The following is a 23612-nucleotide window of genomic DNA, read 5'->3' as shown; positions in this document are numbered from 1 at the left end:
ACCCAGTATTTGAAGAGATTCTTTTGTATAAATATGGCAATAATTTTATTTATATATATATCTAGTGATTAATAAATGCTCATCTTTAACTTGGATTTCTTCTATCCAAGTTAGAGTAGTAACCCTGTCTTTCTAAAATCTACTCAGGAGTGTCCAAATATGAACTTAACATGGCCAAGATGAACTCAACATTTTTTTTTGTGCTGAAGTTTCCTCTTTCCTCCATGACCAGAGCTATCAGTATGACTATCTCCTCTTATACTCTAATCTATATATTGGTTACATCTTTGAATGTCACACTTTAACCTCATAATTAGGCTGGACACTAAATTACATTGTCTCTTCCTGCAAAGCACCTCTAAAATGGCCAACAAAAATCTAAGTATTTTGCCCATCGATAGTCTCTTCTTTGGCTTCAATACCTACAAGTCCCATTTTCTCATACAGATCCACATAAAATTATCTTCCTGCTTCATTACTTAATTGAATCAATTACTCATATATCTTCCCATTAACTTCCATTTTCATTGATATATCCCTTAAAAGTTTAGACCTAATGCTTCTGTTATCACAGGACTGCTCCTGCTTTTGTCATAACAATATTGGCTTCAAGTGCACAATTCCCAAAAATAATTTACTTTTCCCATCATCATCCCTTACGAGAGAAGATAAACTTGTAAGCAAAATTCAAAATTCCCTCTTAATATCCCTCTTAAAATTAATCTCTCAGATAAGAGATATAACAAAGCACAACTTGAGAATGACTTTGCAAGATATTTCACTGTGTGACAGATTCTAGTCCTGTTCTTGATCTTACTGCTTGGTGCATCTTTCAGATCATACAATATATACTCCTGTATAAATATCAAATGACAAAAGCAAGAAACAAACCATTTTAGGAAAGAAATTAAGCTGTTAATGATCTTGCCTAAAATTCAGACTAATACTTCACAGGAAGATTTTGCAGACTTTTCTGACTACGGAGATGAAGACAGAAACAAGATAATACATTTTCAGCTGCGAAAAACTATGTTTGTAATGTTTGGTCTATGTTTCTAATTTGGAAGGAAGACACTGGTAATTTTTGCCCTTAGAATTTATTAATTTTTCAGAGGAGGGGAAAAAAAAATCCCAAACATTTGACTGCTGTCTGTCACTCAGGTTCTCTGTTACAGACTTGATATTAGCAAGATCAGACTAATAGACTTTAAGATATCATACACCAAACCTTTTTATGGACTGCTGAATTTGTAACTGGACTGGTATTTTAACTAAACTGCCCACCTTTTACAAACTATTATGAAATAAAGTCCTAGAAATCAGCCTAGAGGGATGGAACAGAATGTGTCGTGCAAGTGTACAAATGTATTTCAATAGCTACATAACTTTATATTTATGAGAGATGATAAAACAACTGCCACTCTTTTATCTGGCCTATACTGAATATTTAATATAAAATTGCCTATCTGTTGTTCTGTGAAAAGTACTTTAAAAAAGGCATCCTAGAGACCTAATTACATATAAGCACTGCAGTTAATTAGGATACGTATGGCTCATCTGTTGAACAGTCATTTTTGCAAAATTAATTATAGCTTTGTTCACTGTATTCTGCAGTGATGAATACTAATATTTAAATTTCATATCAGTATAACTCAAAATTTAAAGATATTAAAAACATGAATTTTCATAGCCCTCTTTGATGTATGTATTTTTATGCCCACTTTACATTTCCCATCAAAGAACAGAGGCACGGGATGGTTCCCCAAAGCCAAATATTTAAGTACCAAACCAGGATTAAAATTTTAAATTTCACAGCATCCAATCCAATGGGTACACTTTTAAGCCACATTGTTCTTCTGAAAAAAGGGAAGAATTAGTTGGTAACTACAGACAGTGCCATTGCAAAACAAGAAATGCTTCATATTAGTAAATGTACATGGAAACAAATATAAAACTAAAGAAAGATACTGTCACCAAGAACATAACATTGTTGAAAAATAACTTCTAAGGCCCAATCTGTCCCATATAACACTGAGGTTTTCTCTTTGACTTTCTTTTTAAAGAAAAGAATTTCTGTATAATAAAGGTATTTGTCAAAAATAAGCATGATTGACATCACAAAATGTAGTAAGTTTGCATGCATGCTGAATGTGTTTAAAAAACACATTACAAAGCACAAACACATGGGTTTACTTAAAAGTCAGGCATAGTCCAATCATGATAAAGCTTTTTGCCTAACCTTTATAGAACTTACTCTGATAGGAAGTACGGATCCGTTTCGTTAAATCTGGATAAAAGTTAGACAGGCCACGCATGCAAAAGTTGTCTTTGGAACATGCCAGTACACCAGCATCAGCAGCAGGCAGAGGAAAGAGAGAAAAAACAGTCTAAAGTGAAAGGAAGTGATATCATAACCAGCATCTAGAACAGCCAAGGTGAAGAAATTTCAGCAGATGCTTACCTTCCAATTGGGAGATATAACAAGAAAAATAATCAAAAAAGTAAAGGATGTGGGATGGATGGTGAGAAAGCAGCTGAGGTTTTTTTTAGATGCATAGTTTCTATGAGCAATCTAGAAGTTGCAATCCTTCTCAGCGGTCATTTATCCGCAGTGGGCTCCATTCTGGCAGCACTGGATAGCTGGAATGATGCCTTAAAGGATTGGCCCAGACTGCCACTGACAGAGAAAAACCCTCTGTGATACAGTGCTTTTAACAGCTTTTTCTACATGAGCAATCCTCCACCTTTTGTACAGAGTTCTGCAGCATGTTGTTTGTGGCTAGCTGCTCACATTTCTTAGGGAGCTGCTGTGAGGCTGGCTGAAACCAGACAGAGAAGCTGAAGGTAAGTTGAAGCTGCCCATCTCTTCTCTCCTCAGCTGTGCCAAATTTACATATTTAACACTTGGCACAGATGGGAACTAAGCTTGCCATGATTAAATGCATAGAAAGTGAGATAAATGGTCTTTCAGGAGCAGAAGTAGGCCTGAAGACTTATATTTTATTCTCTAAATTTTCCTCTAGATTTTACTTTCTGTTTGGAGTGTAAACACATTCCCAATTAAAAAAAAAAAAATTCCCATAACTCTGTGGAGAAGTAGGACTTGATGATTCAGTGCAGGGTCTGCTGATGAAAATGCTGATGGCATAAACCCACTATAATCATTGCTTTTGTAATTTTAGGGTTAGATTTAAAACTCCACGCTTTCAGAGATATTTTAAAATTGAATTCTAAAACTTCACAGCTATGCAAAACACATTTCATAATTGTGTCTGACTCTTGGATGTTACTATGGAATATGTCAAGTGGAAAGACTTGAAACAGATGATCTGACTTTTTCTCATACAAGTAAATGTTTATACCAGTAAATGTTTAGATAACCAACAAAGTATGGTAAAATTTAGCTCTATTGAAGTATTAATATTTCTAATACACAATGCATAATAACAGTTAGGACTTACTGTGATCATCTTAGCATCAAATTTTAAAATGGATACTGGAGGTTTATATTAAGAACTTCAGTTCTTAATGAAGTGCTTAATTTGAGGTCCTTGTGTTACCTACATAACATGCCTCCCAGGTGTTACACATCTCTAAACACTGCTGACTATTCAAATGAATAGCTCCTGGCAGAAGGTACAATTAAGCTTAAATGGAAGTCTTACTTATTGGTATGAACTTATTGAAACCAGAAAAAAAATAGCATACAAACTACACATCAAGTGACTGCCAGAGAAACAATTTATTGCTCTGTTCATTGTGATTTTTTACAGACTCAGCTAAGGGAATTACTTGCTGACCTCCATCCCAAAAGGAAAAAAACCTCATAAAACATTTTATTTCTGAGAAAGTGCCCACATCGAGAGCATGTCAAGTTTCTTTTGCCAAGTTATAGAAACTCCATTGGCCGGCAAATAGTCATGCATTCCAAAAGCACTGAAAAGCCACAGGCAAAAAAACCAAAGAAACATATCAGGCTCATAACCACAATGATTTATTTCCTACCTGCAGCAAACTGTCTGCTCTTGCGAGGTGAGCGGGGCTGCCGCTGGTATGGATCGCTGGATCCATAGAGGTCGAGGGTGCCCATGCTCAGCAGGACTGTCTTCTGCATGAAATCCACAACTGCCAAACCATTGCAGTTCCCAAAAGCCACTCTGCAAAGAGAAACATCCCTCAAAAGTGTTAGCAATATGTAATTAAATCCTGAAAACAATAATTATTATCATTATGATGAATAGCGCACAAACATTTTCTTCAGGAACTACTCAAGCTCATGTTTTTTATTTCTTACAGGTTTGTAATCCTGAATTTTAAATACTGTTTCCTGAATTAACTTTTCAGAAAGCAGTTACAATTTCTACCAACTTTCTGTATCAAATACATTGCAGTAATGTCTAAACATTGCTTCATTGAACAATATAATTCTAATGATAATGATATCAAGTCTAAAAATTGGGAGGTAGATCTTAAAAAGTGGTTATGCATTTATATAAAATACAAATGTAAATTAAAATACAAATGCATGTAAAATGATTCTTTTAAAGCTAAATGTAAATGACAAATGAAATATATTAGGCTGTATTGTGGAGATATCCAAATCTGAAAACCATTTATAAAATTTTCTTCCAACTCTGTCAGCTTTTCTACAGCAGAAATTCCTGTTAAAACAGTCTCTACCCCTCTGAAATACTTCTGCAAATGCATTTTGATGGTGGTTTGATTTATGGGCAAGATCTCTCTCCTTCTGTATCAGACTGCAATTTTGAATTCCAGACAGAAAGAATTGCAGGTACAGCCACAAAGAAACTCAAAAACCCAAACTATGTTCAATCATATTCAGAATCACTTGCTATCAGGTTCTGTCATTTTCTGCACAGAAGCATAAAAGCACTTAATTCACACTAAAAGTGAGCAATGCACTCACCTCCACCTGACTCTTCTTAATATATCTCCAAATATCTGAAAGGAATTTGTGTTTGGAAAAACAACAATGCAAAAGGAAAGCAATGAGGTGGAGGGAAAGCAGGGTAGCTAGAAAATGTTCTTCTGTCCTACCTTTTCTTATACTGCTTCTATTATAAAAAAGAGGGTTCCATACCGCAAATTAAAAAGTAATATCTAAAGAAAAATTAAACACTGGGACCAGTACAGCTTAATGTCTTTACCAGTGCCAGAGACAAAGGAATGGAGGGCACCCTCAGTAAATCTGCAGACAGCACCAAGCTGAGATGCGCCTGGGGGACAAATGCCATCCAGAAGGACCTGGATGAGCTTGAGAAAATGGCTCATGGGAATGGGGGTAATGGTTTTAGACTAAGAGAGGATTGATTGTATGTATTCATAAATTCCTGCATTCTGGGTGGAGGAAAAAAAAAAAAAAAATTACAAGTGTCAATCTCACCTATTAATAGTTTAGGGAAAAATGGTCATTTGCACTTTGAAAATTATTAACCTAGATTTATTAATTTTCAAAAACACAAGTCACAAGAAGAGCTAATGATCATTCACACCCCTGGCCAGCAAATTAACAAAATGTATCATTTCCTGGTCTGTATTTTTCTAAATTCCTCTAATTTCACACACAAGCATGGACCTAATATTTCTTATAAAAAACAAATTAGTTTAAAAAAGAATCTAAAGTTGCTCATTAATAATGCTTCTGAGGATGGATAAAAAAATCTAGACAGCCATTACTATTAGCAAGGCTTAAGATAAATTGCTAACAACCATGTCCTTATGAAATCAAAACCAAAATGAAATTCTCAGTTTTGAGCAATGAACAGAATTAGTTGCTAGGTGATGTCCTAGTCTGTTGGTATCTTTCACAGACCTGTCATAAAACCCTCATCAGACATTTCTGGACAATTAATATGCAGATTAGCTGAAAACTGTTACCCCGTAAGCCAGTAATAAATTTTCAGTCACTGCTTTCAGTCCAACAGAACCTACTTCAAAATAAATTTATTATTTGTATTTAACCTTGTTCCTCAAGGTTCACCTAATTCTTCAGTTGTAATTGAAGCATTTTGTAAAATTTTCTTTTCTATTTTCATAACATGAAGAAGTTTTTGATGATTCATTTAAACATAAATAAAACAGGGGTTAATACTTTTAATTTGTAGCCTTGGTACTGTTAAAAGTAAACCAATTACATTAAATAAAATTTTGCAGAGTCTGAAGTCTTTCGTCTTTGCTGGGAATAAAGGATTTTTTGCATCTCACTTTATTCCTGTTTCATGGCTGCAGTATACCGTTCCAGAAATCATAGTAATTAAAAGAATAGTGGAAACAGACTCTCCAAAACACACACCATTTTATGTCTTCAACCTAATTAAACTGATTGGTATAGGAAAAAAAATTAGGGAAAAGATGACCCAAATAGCTCTACAATTTGCCTGGCAAAACCTACATGTTCTCAGGCTTCATGCTAAAGGGGAATAGGTTTTTCCACATGGTGAAGATAGATAACAGGTGACAATTAAAGTAGTAAACAAAAATTCTGATGAAAGAAAGGATTATGCCTTGTCATAGGCCTGAGAAAAAAGTTAAGAGCAAAAAGAGAAACGAAGAGAGAAGAGATTCTGCAGAAAAACTGTAAGGAAAAAGACCTTTCTTGACTAGATTTTGTAGGAAAGTTAAATTCAGGTTATCAGCCTACTTTATTCATACATGCATTTATTTCTGAAACACTCTTGTACTTTGCTTATGGTGTTTTAAAGGAGGCTGTCCTGTAAACTATTATTGCTCCTAGCAAATGAAACAATTTAAAGCACTTTATTGAATCCAATCAGTGGTTTAGGAAACCACTGTGACCATTAGGAGCACCACAACCTATCAGAGTAGTTTACAAGTGAGAGAAAGGTGTGATTACTCAGAAGCTGCCTTGAGGTCTGAGACCTGCAAGGGAGCCAATCAGGCAAAACCTAACAATTTGCACAAGTGACAAATGCATCAAGGTATGGTAAAGAAAAGAAACTCTTAGAATTCGTTAATAGGAATCTATCTAGAAATTCAGGCTGAAGACTTGAAAAAACAGCCCCCAGAAGACAGTAATTTTGCAGAAATGTAAAAACTCTGCATTAAACTGCCAAAGTCTCTGAAAAGAGTCCAGTGACTTACTGAAAATCAGCAGGAGTCAGCACCTAACACCAATTACAGCCAATAGTTTCATTGGAGTAACACCTACAGGGAAAACCATTTTAATGTATCAGGGTGACTCTCAGTAAGAGAAAACATAAAAAATTTGCAAATAAACTGAACCTGAGGAAACAATTACACACAATCATTTGCATCGTCATCCAGAATACAGCATTTAAATGTTCCTTATTCAATTCTCAATTTCAGGTCACTGATTCTTGTGCAAACAGACATTAGCACAGACATAAAAATGTTGCTCTCAGAAGACAATTTCCGTCTAAAATATGATGTCATGAAAAATGGTATTTAACAGTTAATCACTTTACCATTTTCCATTAAATGCATTTCACCTTGGTGAACCTTTCAAAATAACTTTGAAAATTACGGATTTGAAATGCAATTAGATCTTATTTGAAAGGATGGAAAGAATTATGTGAAAAGATTGTCTTTTAAATAGGATTAGTAAAAATATTGGCAAGAATGGCAGTTTAACATCTCACATTACAATCTCTGTGTCATTTCAAATAACTTTCCCCCAAGAATGTGATTTACAGTATCTTTCGAATACTTTGCTTTGACCTTAATTGTCTGTGGGAAATTTCAAAGTATAGTTGGAAAACGTGATTTAGCACAATAAATCAACACAACCTTAATTCTGAGTTACTTACAGTCCGTAAGCAGAGTTTACAGCAAGACTGGTAATCTGTTGTGGAGGCTCACCATCCACCCACACCAACTGGATAACCAGATCTGCCTGGTAGCCGGGAGGCATCCGCACAGGTCGAGCCTTAACGCTAAGAAAAGGAGGTACAAAATAAGAACAAACAAACAAACACTGGGCCATGAAAAACAACTGATTTATATCATTATGAATTGACAACCCGAACGGAAAGCCTAAAATACTTTCTTTTGAGACTTTGAAAAAGGGCATTTCTGTGTATCTGGAACTTTTGTCTTACAAAGTAAAGCATGACAGAAAAATGCAATGAGGCAAGAGAAGAGGAGAAGATACACCTTTCTGTAGTGGTCCTCACCAGAGCATATAAAAAACTTACGGACTTGACAAATCTATTTGTCCATGCAGTGCAAACAAGTCCTGTTTTACTTCCAGGGGTAAAATCACCTAGTGTGTGAATGAATGGTTCCTACACCAAATCTGATGTAACTATTAACACCTGTTCCTAGGTGTTTTGGCAGGTTCAGTGAGTTGCAAAGCAGGTACTGATGGTGTATATTTTAAGGGGAAGTGTAAGAGCTGAACACCTCTGTATGACTGCTTTATGTGCTTTTTTGAGTGGTATAACAATGTGGGATAGGCTGGAAGAAAACATTATGCAATAATAGCAATACTTTGAGGTATTCATATTAGTCATTAGTACATTCACACTGTAGTAGTAATTTGCAGGTACAACCCACTAGTCAGTGCATTTTCACTGTACCTGTTACTGGTGAGAGTGCTTGTATTGCACCCCTTTGCACACAGGCATAAAATAGGGCACTATATTTATGAGAAAGTCATTACTCATCTATCCTCTAAATGCATTTCCTTAACAGCAGCTTGGCACACTCATTGTTCTATTTCTTTTCCCTGTAGTACTCTTCAGACCTTACATGTGTATTTGTCTGGAGCAGTAATCAGGCAGGTGGCTTGGATATTGTTGTAGGAAAGACGTGACAGTGCAGTTCAGCAAGTGCTCAACCCACTACAGCTGGCAATAGCTTTGTATTGTTGTTTTCTATCAACAGCCAACCTCTGCTCAGAGTTTTGCAATTTCTGACCTGTTCTTCTGGCAATAAAGCTTTGCCCTTTTCTTTGTTCATATGATACATAGCCATGAGCATTTCTGAAGTGATGCTACTCATAACCTTAAAGAAGCAAGCCCTGGATTACCCAGAAGAGTATTCGTGCTGAGAACAAAGGTGTGAACATCTGTGAACTCAAGCTGCCAAGGGAGAGGGGTCCTTTGAGACCAGGATAAACTGAAACTACAGACAAGAGTTGTATACAGTAAAGATGTATTATTTTCAAAGAAACTTCACAGCAAGCAGAAGCTGAATATATTACAGTCCTTCCAAGTATCTTTGTGATGGAGCCCTTCAACTTCTAATGTCTGTGGATAAGCCTTTAAGAGGCATAATAGTGGTGGTCTTTCCATCTTGTACCCAATTTTCAGCTTTCAGCTCCTGCTCTTAAAAATGTTAGAAAAATATAGAACAGGTAAATGAAATCCAAGAACGAGGACTTACTCTAATTCCCTTTCAGCTGATCTTTCCACCTATATTTTCTAATGGATAACTGATGGTGTGGCAAAACACAAGAGGCAAGCACACTGCTCCAACAAGTATCTGTCAAAGCAAGTATCTGCTTCCTTCTTCTAAAAAACCTACCCTGAGACTGACAATGGCTGTAGAAGTAATTATGATCTTCTAAAACATGGTTTTTTAATGTGGTATTACTTTTCCAATGTGTTTTTAATGGCATCCTGAAAAATTAGAGAGCTTCAAATGCCTTCTACATTTTCTTTTGGATTGCTGTCACTTGAGGGGAAAAAACTAAACACGTTGTCCTCTAAATATTTTTCACTACAAATTTAAGGATCTGCTTTGATAAAAAATTGATATTATTCCATAGGGATTTTCTCTAAGCATATAATAAACTGTAGGTGGTGAAAGACTATAATAACAGAGTAATTTCAGATTTCATTATTAAGGTTGTCATTCCCATGTTTCTGTGACATCTTCCTCCTTAAGAATCTTTGAGCTATTTCCCTTGTTTCCCTAACCATCCTGCTTAAACAGTAATGCAGATATTCAGTTCTGCACCTTGGATGGCTTTTTATCTGAAGTGTTTATAATGAAAGCCTAAACAGACAGCGGGAGTATGAGCAGAAGGAATGTAGACATTTCAGTGATTTCCTTGACACATTCTTGTTATGCTACACTGAATTTCATTGTTGCAAAGTTTTGGTTTTTAGTTTTTTTTCATAAGACATTCACAGCTCCTTATCACTTTGGAGTTACTTGAAGCTACTGTAAAAACCCTTGACTGACCTAATTTTGGAATGATACTAGAAGTCTGGGAACAAAGACTGACATTCTGGGTTCAGCTTTATGATAACAGCATTTACATCAAAAGTATTTATCTGCATAATCACAAATCCATTGGTTTCTTAGGTTATTACAGCTGCCTATCTCACTGCAAAATCTTCTGAAAGAAGCAAGAACAATATTTATTCCATACTGCTGCCTGCCTCTCTCGGTAACAGTTACTTTTGATTTCAGAAAAGTGCCAAGTTTTTGGCATTGCTTCAGTCCCTTCAATTACTTTCTTCCTGGTAGCTATTCACAGACACAAACACATTCAGTCATTCTGACTTCTGGCTAGAAAAAAATTATGTAGTGTGGAGTGCCATTCATTTGCTGTAACAATGTTGAGAAGCAGATATGAAAATAAACATAATGGAGCCAGTTATGTATGCGTGCAAAATTTTATGTGCATTATCAATACAGTTCAAGCTGTGCACTCACCGTCCAACGTGCAGCTGGTTGCAGCTTTACATTAATATTGCTCTATTTTAGATTCTGTCCTGCTGCCCACCTGAATGACTTGCACATAAAGTCTGGTCTTTACTGGCTTTTTCCAGTATTTTCAGCACTACTTTCATTTTACCACCATAATTCTGTTTAGATCAGAAGTTCTTAGACAGACAAGGCCTGGGGACCCAGCTAAGGTTTGGGGGGAAAGTGTGGATATTTGTATGTCTTTCCTGAGAAGGATAATAGCATATATAAGTATATTTTTATCTAAATGTAGGAGTGTGCCAGCAGTTCTAGTGGTATAATTACTCTGACTTTGAAAAATCACTTCTCAGTCAAAATAAAATTACAGTTACCTTGTCTAAAATTTGACAAAAATCTATTGGCCAGCTTAATCTGAGATTATTTGAGATAAGAAAACTTCTAAAAAGTAACAAGCTGAACATCTGTGGGTTCATTACAATTCTTCTTCCTCCACCATCAACAACTCCTCTCTTTCACAGACAAAATCAAGTAAGAATCTCTTAAGCAAAACTCTTAGCCAGTGAAATGATTAAATGATTGCATTCTTCCTGATATCAATGACATAAATAGATTTCACATTTGGATTTTTAAATAACTAATCTCTGCCTCTTCTGTTGATTTTCATAGTTCAAATTAATGATTAAACTGAGGTCTGAAGTTCAACTGCCTGACTGAATGAGATGGACAAATGAACAGAATGCCAAAAAATACTGTTAATTTACAAGGACAATATCACTTTTAAATGCTAATGCCATTTTCAGGAACCAAGCAGCCCAAAGTACCAGCAAAATCAGGAAATGTTCATTTTAACTGCTTTTGAAATAATTGAGGCATTTAAAAGATTTAATAATAATTAGACCAAAATAATAATGAATTCACCAAAATGAGAGCAATTCTTGTCAGCAATGCACTCTAATTGCTGGAAAATTACAGTTTTTATAGAGTTTTGTACAGAATTACTGTTTTAACCTATTCAAATCCATAATTATCTGCCTTAATAATAAGAACATATTAATCTACTCTAAAACAGTGACAATGTATTCTAGCAGAAAATAATTTCCTTTTTTCTAAAGATTAAACAAATATACACTTCCACACAGTGTGATTGTTTCATAATCGTACATTTTAAAGATTTTTTCATAAGTATGAACAGTTTTCATGTCTTACACACCATAAAATGCATACAGTTCTTTAATTAAAAAAAATCAGTATTATATTAATTAATCAAGGAGAGAAAGCTTTGCACATGCCAGCTTTTTCAGAAGTTTCTTCATGAACTAACCTCAGAAATTCCTTGGAGATGTACTCCTAGATCACACTGGAAAATGAGAGTCAAACCTCCACTACAACAGTTTATATTTTTCACAATTACTTTTACCCTTTTAAAATCCCTTGTGGATTATTTTGCCTTAATTATTTTGTTTGTTCCATATTATGGCTTCCCATTTGGGGTCACATATATACAATTACTCTCTTTTTTTTAGGAGCTGATGGATTGACGAACAGATAAAAATGCTTTTTAGAAAGATCAGTATTTAAACAATGGCATAAACTTACCTAAGACATGGGATACTGTCTTTCATCGTCCCTTCACATGCTACAGTGTTGGTACTGCCTGAAAGGCTCTTTAAAGAAGGAAGCTGGGAGGAGGCATCTGGAAATGGAGGATTTGTTTCTGGTTCAGGAGTAATGATGTCTTCTACTTCGCACTGAAGTCGTACCTCTAATGACTTAAATAAATAAAAAGCTAAGTTATCATTTCATAAGGAAAGCTGCTGAAAGTTCTGTTACTTTCAAATAAATATCAGTATGCCTTTTTTATTTTTTGTTTAATAACCCCCATTTACCACTATAATTTGCAGGCAAAGAATACTGCCATTTGTTATTTATACAGCAACATCAGATAGGAACTAGAAGGATCACCAACTCTGCCTCCTGATTACTTGTACAACAGAGTCTCTAAGAGACAAGTTTTAGCCAGGATGGATAAGCCTGACAGTGTGAATAGTACTGATACATGAGCTTCATTTATCCATAGGTAGGGCTGGGAAATCAGAGATTACAGCACAGACAGCTCTGTGCTCTTTAGAATCAATATGAGTTTGGTGGATTTCAGAAAGCAAGATTCAAACCAGTTATCTTTTGCTTTCCTTCTGGCCTCTCTAGAAAGGGAAAAAGAGGCCAAACCACCCTACAATTCTCTCCTCTAATTCAAGAAATATTAATTGAGGACTCCAGGGAGGAACTGGACGGGAAGTTCAAATCTAGGTAAGTAAATACTGAACAATTCTTTCTACCTCATGAGTTGTCCAAGGAAATGTGCATTTTAAAAGAATAAAAACCAAGGTACAATTCTCAGTGATACAAGCTCTGGGCGTGACTAGCTGAACAGTAATTTCAGTGTTGCTACCTTCAAAGGAATAGAAATAATTGCAGAGGTAGACACTGCAAGCTTAATCTTAGTCATCTTTCACTGAGACATCATTTGTACCAGAATGAAGATTAACAAAATAGCTGAATTTCATGAGAATTGGGAGATAAAGGTGAGTAGTACTGAAGGGTCACCTGTTTCTCAACCATTGTGCTAAAACACACAAGATTTCAGAAAGAAAAGATTCTGTTCAACCAGGAGAGAGAGTCCTTTCTCAAAATTTCCCTTTTGTTTCCTCATTTCAAAATCCATGGATATTTTGTGCCTGAATCAGTTAAAGAAACCTACAGACAACATTTGTTGTCTTCAAAGACTAATGAGTGAAATATTGAGTTCAGGAAAATCTAATCTGGAAGTAGTTGCAGCTGACTGAAACAATTTATAATGCTGTTTAATCTTTATGCAGAACTGAAGTAACTGTTGAAGAGTATGTTCTTCTGCTTACCATGTCAAAAGGGCATCACTCTTCTTTGAATGGTTGTATGCATGTATTCCTTTTTCTACTAAAATTAATTTTGTTAAGTTCCAGCTGTTGTGCATTTGAAGAGAGAAGGAAAAATTCAGGCTAAAAACATGATTTTGAATTTTTCTTATGTTTTTGTCCCTGTTTTGGCTGGACCCTAAGAGGGTTATAGAAATGTTGAACCGATTTATTTTGACACGGAGTAAAGATATTTTTGGGGGATCTCATTACTAGGCTTATTGATTCCCCTTTCCACATTCAAATGAGTGTAAACTTTTTTTCCTGTGTTTCTTCTCAAGAGATTTGAAGAGGAGGAAAGACTGCTCACTGAGAAAGTGATCGTGTTTAATTAGTAGATCTTTTTGAGACAGGATGGAGTGGATTCAGATAAGAAAACAAAAATAACAGCAGTAAATGCTTTTTATATAACTGATGGCAATGACTCCAAGGTTGGTTATGAAGCAGAATCTGTCTCATGCATACTCCTTGCCTCCAGAATCTGATATGAAATGATGCAAATAATACTTCTGTTGAGGAAATTCCAGGCACAGCCTATGCCCCTGAGGCACATTCAGCTGCAGACTTCCCTACTACATGGAGCAACCTTTGAGTAGCCCCCCCACTTCCCATTTGCCACAGCAGAAACATTATAACACTGACATCAGGGCAGGCAAACCAATGTGGGGACCTTAAAAGGCTGGGATTTGGAGATTGAACTCAAGGTAAATTCAGTCTGGCTGATAAGGAAGGGAGGACACAAAGTGCTTTGTACCTCAGGCAGCAAAGAAATCCTGAGATTGGCCATATCACTCTCAAAACAGACAAAAACACACAGCCCAAAATCAGGTACAGATTCCAACAAAGAATTCCATGCTTTTGATTAAAAATCCCTCCCATCATTTAGAGTGAAGACTTGACTGCAAGCAGCAAAAACGCAGAAAGAAAAGAGAAGACCATTTCAGAGATGCACAAAACCCAGGGGAATTCTGTGACTATGCCACCAAGATTGCATAATTTAATATTCAGGGAAAAATGCTTACTAATTACAGATGAAATCTAAGAAACTGTTAAATTGCACCTATTATAACACTTTGGAAAATACCAGTAATGATGTAATTCAGCCAGGGAAGTGAAGAACAGGAAAAGAAGACATTAAATTATAGATAATAAAAGATAAGGTGCACTTGCTGTAGAACAATGTAAGAATACTGAAATGCAGTAATTTTAGCAGCATTATACATGAGCTGGTCAGTAATGTGAAATTACTGTTCATCAGTTTTAAACCTTTCCTGAAATGATACATTCAGGCAGCTTAATAATTGCCATGGGGGAGGAGGGGGAAACGAGTGGAAAACAACAGAAGAACTACAGGTAATGAATATCTATACAGAATGGCACATGCCATTTTTTTGGCTACAGGCCAAAAATAACATAGGTTTTTGCCACAGTAGAACTTTCTAAAGAGCATTAAAATAGTGTGTAAAGGAAAAGAACTATAATGAGGGAAGGGGACAAATAATCTGGCATTTCATGTAGTTTCTATCTTAAGGGAAACACGTCAGCATAAGTCAGAAAAAGATCAACTCTGTTTTGTGAAACCCACTGATAATTTTCAGTCTTCTTATGAACAGAAATTAAAGAGATTAAATACTTGAGTTAAAAAGAGCATTGTGTATGTGCACAAAGTAAATTAACTGATAAAAACATACAGCAGACAGTAATTTTAGACCAGGTAAATACAACAGAGATTACTGTATCATAAATTCTTAAAAGCAAACCATGTCTGAAAGTGACACTGTATGTTGCTACTAAAGCAAAAAGAAAGTGGAGAGTAGGTTCCCAAACCCTCAGATTTTTGTCAGTAACTGAAGTAGGATCAAGATTTCCCTGGAAAGGTGTAAAATGGAACGTCCCTAAACCTGTATTTATATTGATTGCTATTTTTATTTAAGTACCTGAGTACAGACGATGCAAGGCAATTTGATTTAGAAATTGTTCTCTTATAAGAGATTGAAATCAGTACTTACTGCAATTTCAGTATTTACTTCATGTTTGCTGAACCTGTAAACAATCACATACGCAGAAACTCCTGCCACACAGAAAATTCGGCTTTCAGGACACCAGTACATCATCTGAACAGCAAAAGGATCTTCTTCCACAATCTCAGCTGTTGCTTTTCCTTCTCCCACTTTCTGTTTTTCAAAGACCTTTGATGTTTTTAGTTTGTACAACATCTGTAGAGTAACTGCAATATATTAAAACATATAAAAATACTAATATTAAGCAAATCAGTTATAAAATTCCTCACTTCCCACTTTCTTCTCAATGGTGGCATAACAAGGAATCTTAGAAAAGCCTAATAGGAAAAGTTGTGTATTATACAATCATCCAAACCATACTGTTCTGGTACACATTACTGGTAGGATATGTATTTAATATTTTTCAGAAGGGTATTTGTCTATGAAATACTTCTTAGTACTTTCTGGGGAAGGGTGTCAAAGGTGTAAATCATTGTGCCCATAATTAGGCTTATAATCAGTGCTATAGAGAGGCTCTGATCATATTGATACTTTCCTAAAGAGATGTGAAACTAAGATTTCTTTTGTCTGAGGTTATGGTCTTGATAAAATGTAAAGAGTGTATGGCAATTCAAGAAAAAACATTAGGAAAGCAAGCTAGTAGCCTGGTCAACTCAAAGTTGTTCTGAATTAATGGCAGTTCAAAAAAGTACTGAATTTCTTGACTAATGTGTAGATCTATATTTATACCTGTATATAAAATCCTAGTATCCAGAAGCTTTTGTTGAGATTAGAGCTCCACTGCATCAAATTCCAGAGGTAAAGGAGGGATGACTATTCACCCCATTATGTTTGACATTCTTCCCTGTTTTTACTGCTTTTACATTGGTTTCTCAGTGGCATTAATCAGTAACTGCATAGTGTCAGAAAAAGTCAGTCAGGCCCAGCACCTATAAAGGTGTGCCTATCCACAAAGGCAAAGCTGCTGCCTACGTCAGTGTAATTCTGGTAGCTCAGCCTGGCCAGCTTGTGTAACAAGAGCAACAGGAAGATGAAAGGACAGTGTTTTAGTTATGTAACCAGATGATGAACACAGCAAAATTACATTTCTGTTTGGCAGTGCAGATATATTCCAGGAGGTTTAGCATATACAGTTTTTAATGTTTTAAAAAGTTTTAGCAACAAAGCACTTCTGAATTTCACAAATTACAGTAAGTGCTTCTCTAATAAATACATAATTCTTCCTGCCCTCAGTGGCAAATAAAAAGGATTCAGGTTGCCAGTTATTGCCAGTAGCAATTCTAGAGTGGCACTCCACATCAGGCATCATGGGTCCATGCACATTATGACTGGAAGAATTATAGAATCATAGGGTACAGAGTACAAGACTAGACTTTCTATGCTCTATTACTGGGTACCATCTGCATAAGTAAATAAAAAACCAGCAACATCTTTTGAATAAAGATACATTTTGGAAACAGCTCCAGTGGCCTAGCAAGTCCCTGTCTCTCACAGATCTGTGCTTTCAGACACAAAACTACACAATTAAAATATGTCTAAAAGCAAATTATTTGGTGCCTTCAAATACTGGTCGGATATTATGTTTGCTAGGAAATTGCAAATCAACTTTGAACTCCACTAAAAAGGTTAACATCTTGTAAATAAAATAAATAACAAAACTTTGCAATAATCAAAACCTTGTAAATAAAGAGTACCAAGCACAGTAGGAGTAATATAGCGCATGCCCTGAAAATCAGGACTAGGACCAGGACATCAGAGATGCACTGAAAATACCAGCACTGTTGAAGAGATTGTGAATATTCATGATCATCTAAGCTTTTAATGTCAAGAAAAAATCCTACTGCAGCATGTATATATTGATTAGGTTATGCCTATATTCCCTATGAGAGGTTTTTTTCTTTCTTTCTTTCCCCATTTCTGCCAGAGTTCTAGAAGGAATAACTAGCACAATGGCTTCCTGTGCAGTATGAACACTAAATGCCTTGGGGTCTTCCAACAGTCAGTATTGTTTCACCCTAACTTTAGAGCCTCTATTGGTACATTCTTAAAACTGAAATATTGACAAGACAAAGTCTAATGTCTCACCGTACTTCCCTAAATAAAACTAATTATCCTACTTTTGTTCATATTAAAGCTCTCAAAAACTTCTGTTCTAGCACATAAAATGTTTCTCTCATTTGATGATTGGTGTTCACCATAACTTGAAGACAGTGGAAGATGTAAATTCTGAGCACCATGTTTCTGTTCTCCCACCATTTCCAAATAGACAAATTACTTAATAAAAAAACAACCCATGGCCATGTTCAGTTCCTGTGCCTATTTAAAACATTAAATGCATTTTGTGAAATGAAGCCTTGGAAATCCTAATTTTCTCCTTGTCCATCCTGAGATAAAATATTTGGTATTAAGCAAAAAGGCAAGTACCTGATCAAGTCATCAGGTTTAGCTGACATTAAAAACTTGTCAACATTCCCCACGCTTGGCTGGTGATGGTAGCAATATTAATAATTTCAATTCTGTGGCACCACGTGGAACTATCAGGTATTTTAAGTATCCCATACTCCATGATCTTGGCACCCATTACAGGCTGGTTATTAGGGTCATATTAAATCTCTGTATGTCTAACATTTCATCCTGAATTTTCTTTGACACACTAATACCTCATAAAAGGGAGCTATTACCCCAACATCCCTGTACCATCAAAGAGACAAGAATATAAGGCAACTCCACAGAAACTTTGGTGAAGCACTGTCAATTATTTAAAGCAGAATATTTTAAACTAAAATTTCCATCAAAATGTACGTGTATTTTAATAAATATATTTTGCTAATGAATACCGTATGTATTTTCTGTAGGGTAAAATACTGGTTGCTGATATGTGCAGTTATAGCTAGATTTTATGGAACAAGTATTTTCTGAAGCTTTTCCCTGCTAGGATGAATGGAAATGCTTCCCAATTATTTCCTCAGATTTGAAACTGGACAAGAAAAGGTTTTGGTATTTTCCACCTTCACCAGATGAAATGTTTTGAAATATATGAATGTATTTTAATATTTTATTTTTACTTTGCTGTAAAGATTTTGTAGTACACAGTATAGAAGTGACATGACAACTGGAACTGAATGTTAGATCTAACTGAGTCTTGTCCTTTGTGCACACAAGGAGAATGTCCCCTAGGGATTTTTTACCAACATTTCATACTTCATAGATTTTGGTATGGTGGACCTTGAGTTATTATTCCTCACTCTTTTCTGCCTAATATATCTAATTAGCAGCATTTTTTCTCTTAAACTTTTTCTGAATTTCACCCCTTTGTCCTAATTATATCAGCCTAGCTATTACTACTCAACCTGTTAAATATCCTGTTTTATATATAAATGTGTGTTTGTGTGATTTGTCAGCATTATGTAAAAGTGAACTTTAGAAACTTACTGGCAGAAGCATCCCAAAATTTTACTGATCCATCTGCATGGCTTAAAAAAAAGATAAAAATTAAATGTGTTAAAACAAGATGCAATACTAAAACATTATCTACTTTCAGTGACTAATAAATACAATCAGAAAAAAAATTAATTTTGTTTATGTAACTTTCTATAACTTACTGACAACATATTAAAGACACACATACAAACTAGAAGAAAATATTTTGTTATTTGGTTTCATTTGGTTAACAAAATATTTCTATGCATTTCCTGCAGAGAGTTAAGACCCCAATGAATTTTAAGATTGCAACAAGAAGAAATTACTTCCTATACTAATAACAAGTTTAAGTCACAGCACTTTTGGCTTTGCAGTGGGCCAGCATCAAACCTATGCACACTAAAATTGCCATGAGCAGTGAACTTTGAAAGGACAGAAGGTAACTTCATTTTGCTTGATAACTTCACAACCGTGTTCCTTTTAGTAACATAAAATTGCTGAAGCAAAGCTGGAAAAAGGAGACATTTCTTTTTACAATGAGAATGATCTTTTTATCACCTTCTCTTACTACTGCATACATCATAACCTTATTTTTAAAATCAGGTCTTTAGTATCATTGATAGCAACAATTCATCAAATACATTACTGAGACCAGAGGAAAACTCATTGTGCATCTTAGCTGAATGAACAATGTCTGTTTTACAGTATGGTCCCTTGGGAATCCACCAGGCACTGCTCATGGGGCTCCTACTGCAATCTGACCCTTTCTTTTTGCTCTGTTTCTCTGCCCATAAGGTGAAATTCATCCCAGTGCACCACATCCTCACCAATGCTGAGTATTAAAATGAATTCCCAAACTGTCCCCAGATACAGAGCCCAGAAGACCAGGGGGACAACAGCTGCTCTCCTTTTTAAAGCTGTTCTCTGTGACCTTCAAGGCCAGAATATTCTCTTGCAATAGATTTTTTTTTTTCCCCCAAAGACCCCACCTTCACAAGCATTGCTATCTAACACAGGGGCCTCAAATGGTCATTCTTAGTGGGAGCTCAACCCTGCTTTCTAGACCAAAAGAGAATTTCTGTGGTGACACTACTCAAGTGAAGAGTCAGGAAATGATTATGTGGTGAAGTCTCAACTCTTATCTACAAATAACCCACAATCAAAAGGGGTAGACACAAATATTTAAAAGTACCAATCCCCAGTTTCATTCTCACCCTGTAATAATGATTTCAGGATATGTCTGAGCTCCAAGGTTCCATGCTCCACCACTGATAGGCCATTCCTAAACAAACGAAAGTGCAGAGATCACAACTTATCCTGCTGAACCTTGCTTGGCTACTTTTTAAATTCAGGAGTAGACAACATCTTTCCCCCAGAAGCAATAAAACTTGTAAAAGAACAAAAATATGTATAATTCAAGGCTTTTACAGTTTATTAACATTTTTGTGTCATCAGTTCAGGCTTTGGAAACTTAATAACCCTTTTATATTATTAACTAATTTTCTATGCTTTAAAAAGATTTCCACACAGCTAACATTCAACAACCTAAAGCAGGAATGAGAAGGAGGAGTAACAATTCTGCTGGTCTTTTGAGATGGCTTTTCTCTGGAGATTCTATAGAACACTGAATAGACCAAGAATTTACTTTGAATACAAAGACTACTGAAGAAGCTGGCCCAGAAACAAGTACAGAGCATGATGCCATGAGATAAGAGAATGCAACTTTTACAGAACATATGGGATCATCATCTCTTCCTTGCCTTTTGTTTACTAATAGTCTAGAATGCTGCCCTGTGCCTAAAGCCCTGACATGTGTGGATACAGGATGCAGAGGGTGACACATGTGCAGAGTGGGTCAGGATGTGTGCAGAGTATGAGTGGGTGGAGAAAAAGCTGGAGCACAAACTGTTGGGGAGGATACATGGAGTGGATGCTTTTGGGTACAGAAATGGGTGCCTGGCACATGAGTGACCACCTGCCTTCAGAGGAGTGCATTTGTACATGCACAAATAAAGCAAGGGGGCAAGAGAGGATGCAGGGAATACAGGCAGCTGTGCAAAGTGTATGAGGTAAGGGTAGATCCAAACAAGAAAAACAAAAATATTTTCTAAAGTACTTTGGTGAACCAAGATGCAAAAGAAGCAGAGAGGGCTCACTCTTTGAGTTAATGGAAAACAACCCAGCTCCAAGGAGAATACTTCCATCGATTTGAATAGAAAATTGATGATGTCTGACTTGTTTACCCAGTGTTTTTTTCTACTTTATTTATTAAAATGCATTAGTTCTAGCCAAAATACAAACCAGTTAAAAGCTTGAAATTTATAAATTAATTGTATTTCTTCTTTTACTTACTGAAGTTTGTCCTATTTCTACAGCATTATGGTAAGACTTTGGTAGGTCAGTAAAATAATTATTATTATTATCCCTGTTTAATAACAAAATTCACAGACGTTGTCAACTCTCACTGAACATCTGCCTAAGTCTTTCAGCCATAATGCCCTCACTTTTTTCTTTATTAGAGAGAACCTATCCATACATATTTGAATTGTACACTGATGGCTCTCCTTTAACACAATCTGATCTGGAATAACTCCAGCATCTTAATGATTAAGTCCTATCTAATGATAATTAATGGTTCTGTTAAGTGGTCATGTTTCTGAGGGACAAATAGTGGACTGTAATCAGGCTGCTAAGCTGCTGGTTGGACTAACCTTAAAGTGATCATTAAAGGAGTAAAAGAAAAATAATTTGGTACGAGGTTACAAAAACACAGGTTACACATCTACTTCCTTTGCTTAAAACAAGAATATTGGTTTTGTTTACCTTATTGCTGTATCCTTGCTTTTTATGTTTTGCTCCTACAGAATAGAGCACAGGGATCAAATCTGGAGGACAGTCCGCAAAATATTCTGTGCAGGTAACAGGTGACTCATGAATGTCAATAGGATATGGATTTTCAAAGATTGGAAAACTAGTTAAGGAAGACAATTTATTAGAAGCGCTGTGACACACTGAGCCATAGAATAAAACATATTCTTATATTAAAGTATACAGCAGAATCTAAGTAAAATCACTACTAATTAAATGTATTTTCCCTTATTTATTCAAACTTATATATTGTTTTTAGTATCAGTAATAATGCGTAGTTACTATAATAAAGATATAAAGATGCAACAAGACAAGAATCCTACATAAATAGTCCCTAAGGCTAATAGGGCTACCTTTAGAAATGAACAAGAACAAATTTTTTTCTGACATTCAAAATCTTATTATACAGAAGTGACACATTTTCCAGAAATTTCAGGTTCATGGATATGATATATATTATGAACTACAAACTTTTACAATTGTGGATTTTATACTGAACATCTTAGCTTATTGGGTTGGTAGACTTCTGATTATACAATGAAAAATTGTAATAACAGATGAGTAGATCTCAGTTTATTTCTCACTTCCATCAGTTTGAACAGCCTGATAAGGAGGAAAACCTCACTTTTCACACATTATACAATGCTATTCAAAAATGAAAAAAACAGGAAATTGGGTTCTGATTTCAGTTATGTCTATTTTACAATTCTGAGACGATCTGAATTATTCTTTAAAGTAAGTGAGATCTGAATATGATTCACTTAACATTTTTCAATACATTGACAGCAAAATCTGTTCCTTGTTACACCAGTGTGAATGTGGATGTCCATTACTGGTAGTGTTACAGGCAGAACAAAATAAATAATTGGATTATGTTTTACGTGATATAGAGACCCTCTTTGATAGCAACATTGATTCTGATATGGAAGAACTATTTGTCATTTAAACAAGCAACTGGGTCATGAAGTAATTCTGTAGATCCATATAAAACAATGCCATTATATATTAAGATACTGAGGCTAGACATGCATAAAAGTAGTTTTTGAATCTTATTTCCAAATCACATACATGTTCAAATATTATTTTACTTTGGTGTTGAATGAACATTTGAGGGCTGTGCTGAAGGGACTGCAGATTTAGATTTAGTCCAAAGTTTAAGAACAAATATTATCATAAGTTCCTATTCATGAGATGAACTTAGTTCTTAAAGCTGAAGTAAATATTTAGCAGGAGTTATTTCCAAGAGTGAATGATTTTGGATAGTCAAATTATTTGGAATTTTATGGTAATTTACTGGACAATTGAACACACAAATAACTTCATATAAAACTTTATACTTACTTGCTTTGTGTCAGGTCAACGACAATGAGATCTTTTTCCAAAAGCACAACTACAGCATAGGGTTCTTGAAATTCTGTAAGCAAGGAATCAAGTACAAGAGACATGGAGTTCTCCTATCAGCCATTTTAAGCAAGCAAGCAATATTTATGTTCTTTAAACTTTCACAGTATATTAGAAGCTTTGAGGTATAAACCCTTGAAATATGCACAAACCATCCATAGCTGGAAACTAGGGCCAGAGAGGAAGTAGGAAATTATTTTCGGATACTACTGTTGGCAAACATACAAAGCAGCAGAAGAATTGGAGTATTATAGCCTGCCGGCATGACGATATGTTGAAAGTAAAGAAG

The 23612-nt window shown here is 35.4% G+C and overlaps 1 protein-coding gene across 7 annotated transcripts in view; it reads right to left on the bottom strand.

Annotated features, from left to right (window-relative positions):
* The window catches only part of STXBP5L (syntaxin binding protein 5L), a 185074-nt gene that overhangs the window by 46024 nt on the left and 115438 nt on the right, over positions 1–23612 (bottom strand). For 4 of the 7 annotated variants that reach the window (XM_064410300.1, XM_064410301.1, XM_064410306.1 and 1 more), the window contains exons 11-19: positions 23264–23336; positions 21878–22025; positions 20269–20336; positions 19067–19107; positions 15623–15840; positions 12259–12431; positions 7809–7934; positions 4006–4157; positions 2255–2326 (exon numbers count right to left, since the gene is read on the bottom strand). In XM_064410300.1, the coding sequence (XP_064266370.1) occupies positions 2255–2326; positions 4006–4157; positions 7809–7934; positions 12259–12431; positions 15623–15840; positions 19067–19107; positions 20269–20336; positions 21878–22025; positions 23264–23336 (1071 nt within the window). The remainder of the gene's footprint in view (positions 1–2254; positions 2327–4005; positions 4158–7808; positions 7935–12258; positions 12432–15622; positions 15841–19066; positions 19108–20268; positions 20337–21877; positions 22026–23263; positions 23337–23612) is intronic. The other 3 variants (XM_064410303.1, XM_064410304.1, XM_064410307.1) reach the window with 1 other exon arrangement.

The sequence above is a fragment of the Passer domesticus genome, chromosome 2, assembly GCF_036417665.1.
Source record: "Passer domesticus isolate bPasDom1 chromosome 2, bPasDom1.hap1, whole genome shotgun sequence".
NCBI classification, from domain to species: Eukaryota; Metazoa; Chordata; class Aves; order Passeriformes; family Passeridae; genus Passer; species Passer domesticus.
Note: the sequence above shows the minus strand (reverse complement) of the source record. Positions and strands in the feature narration are given on the sequence as shown.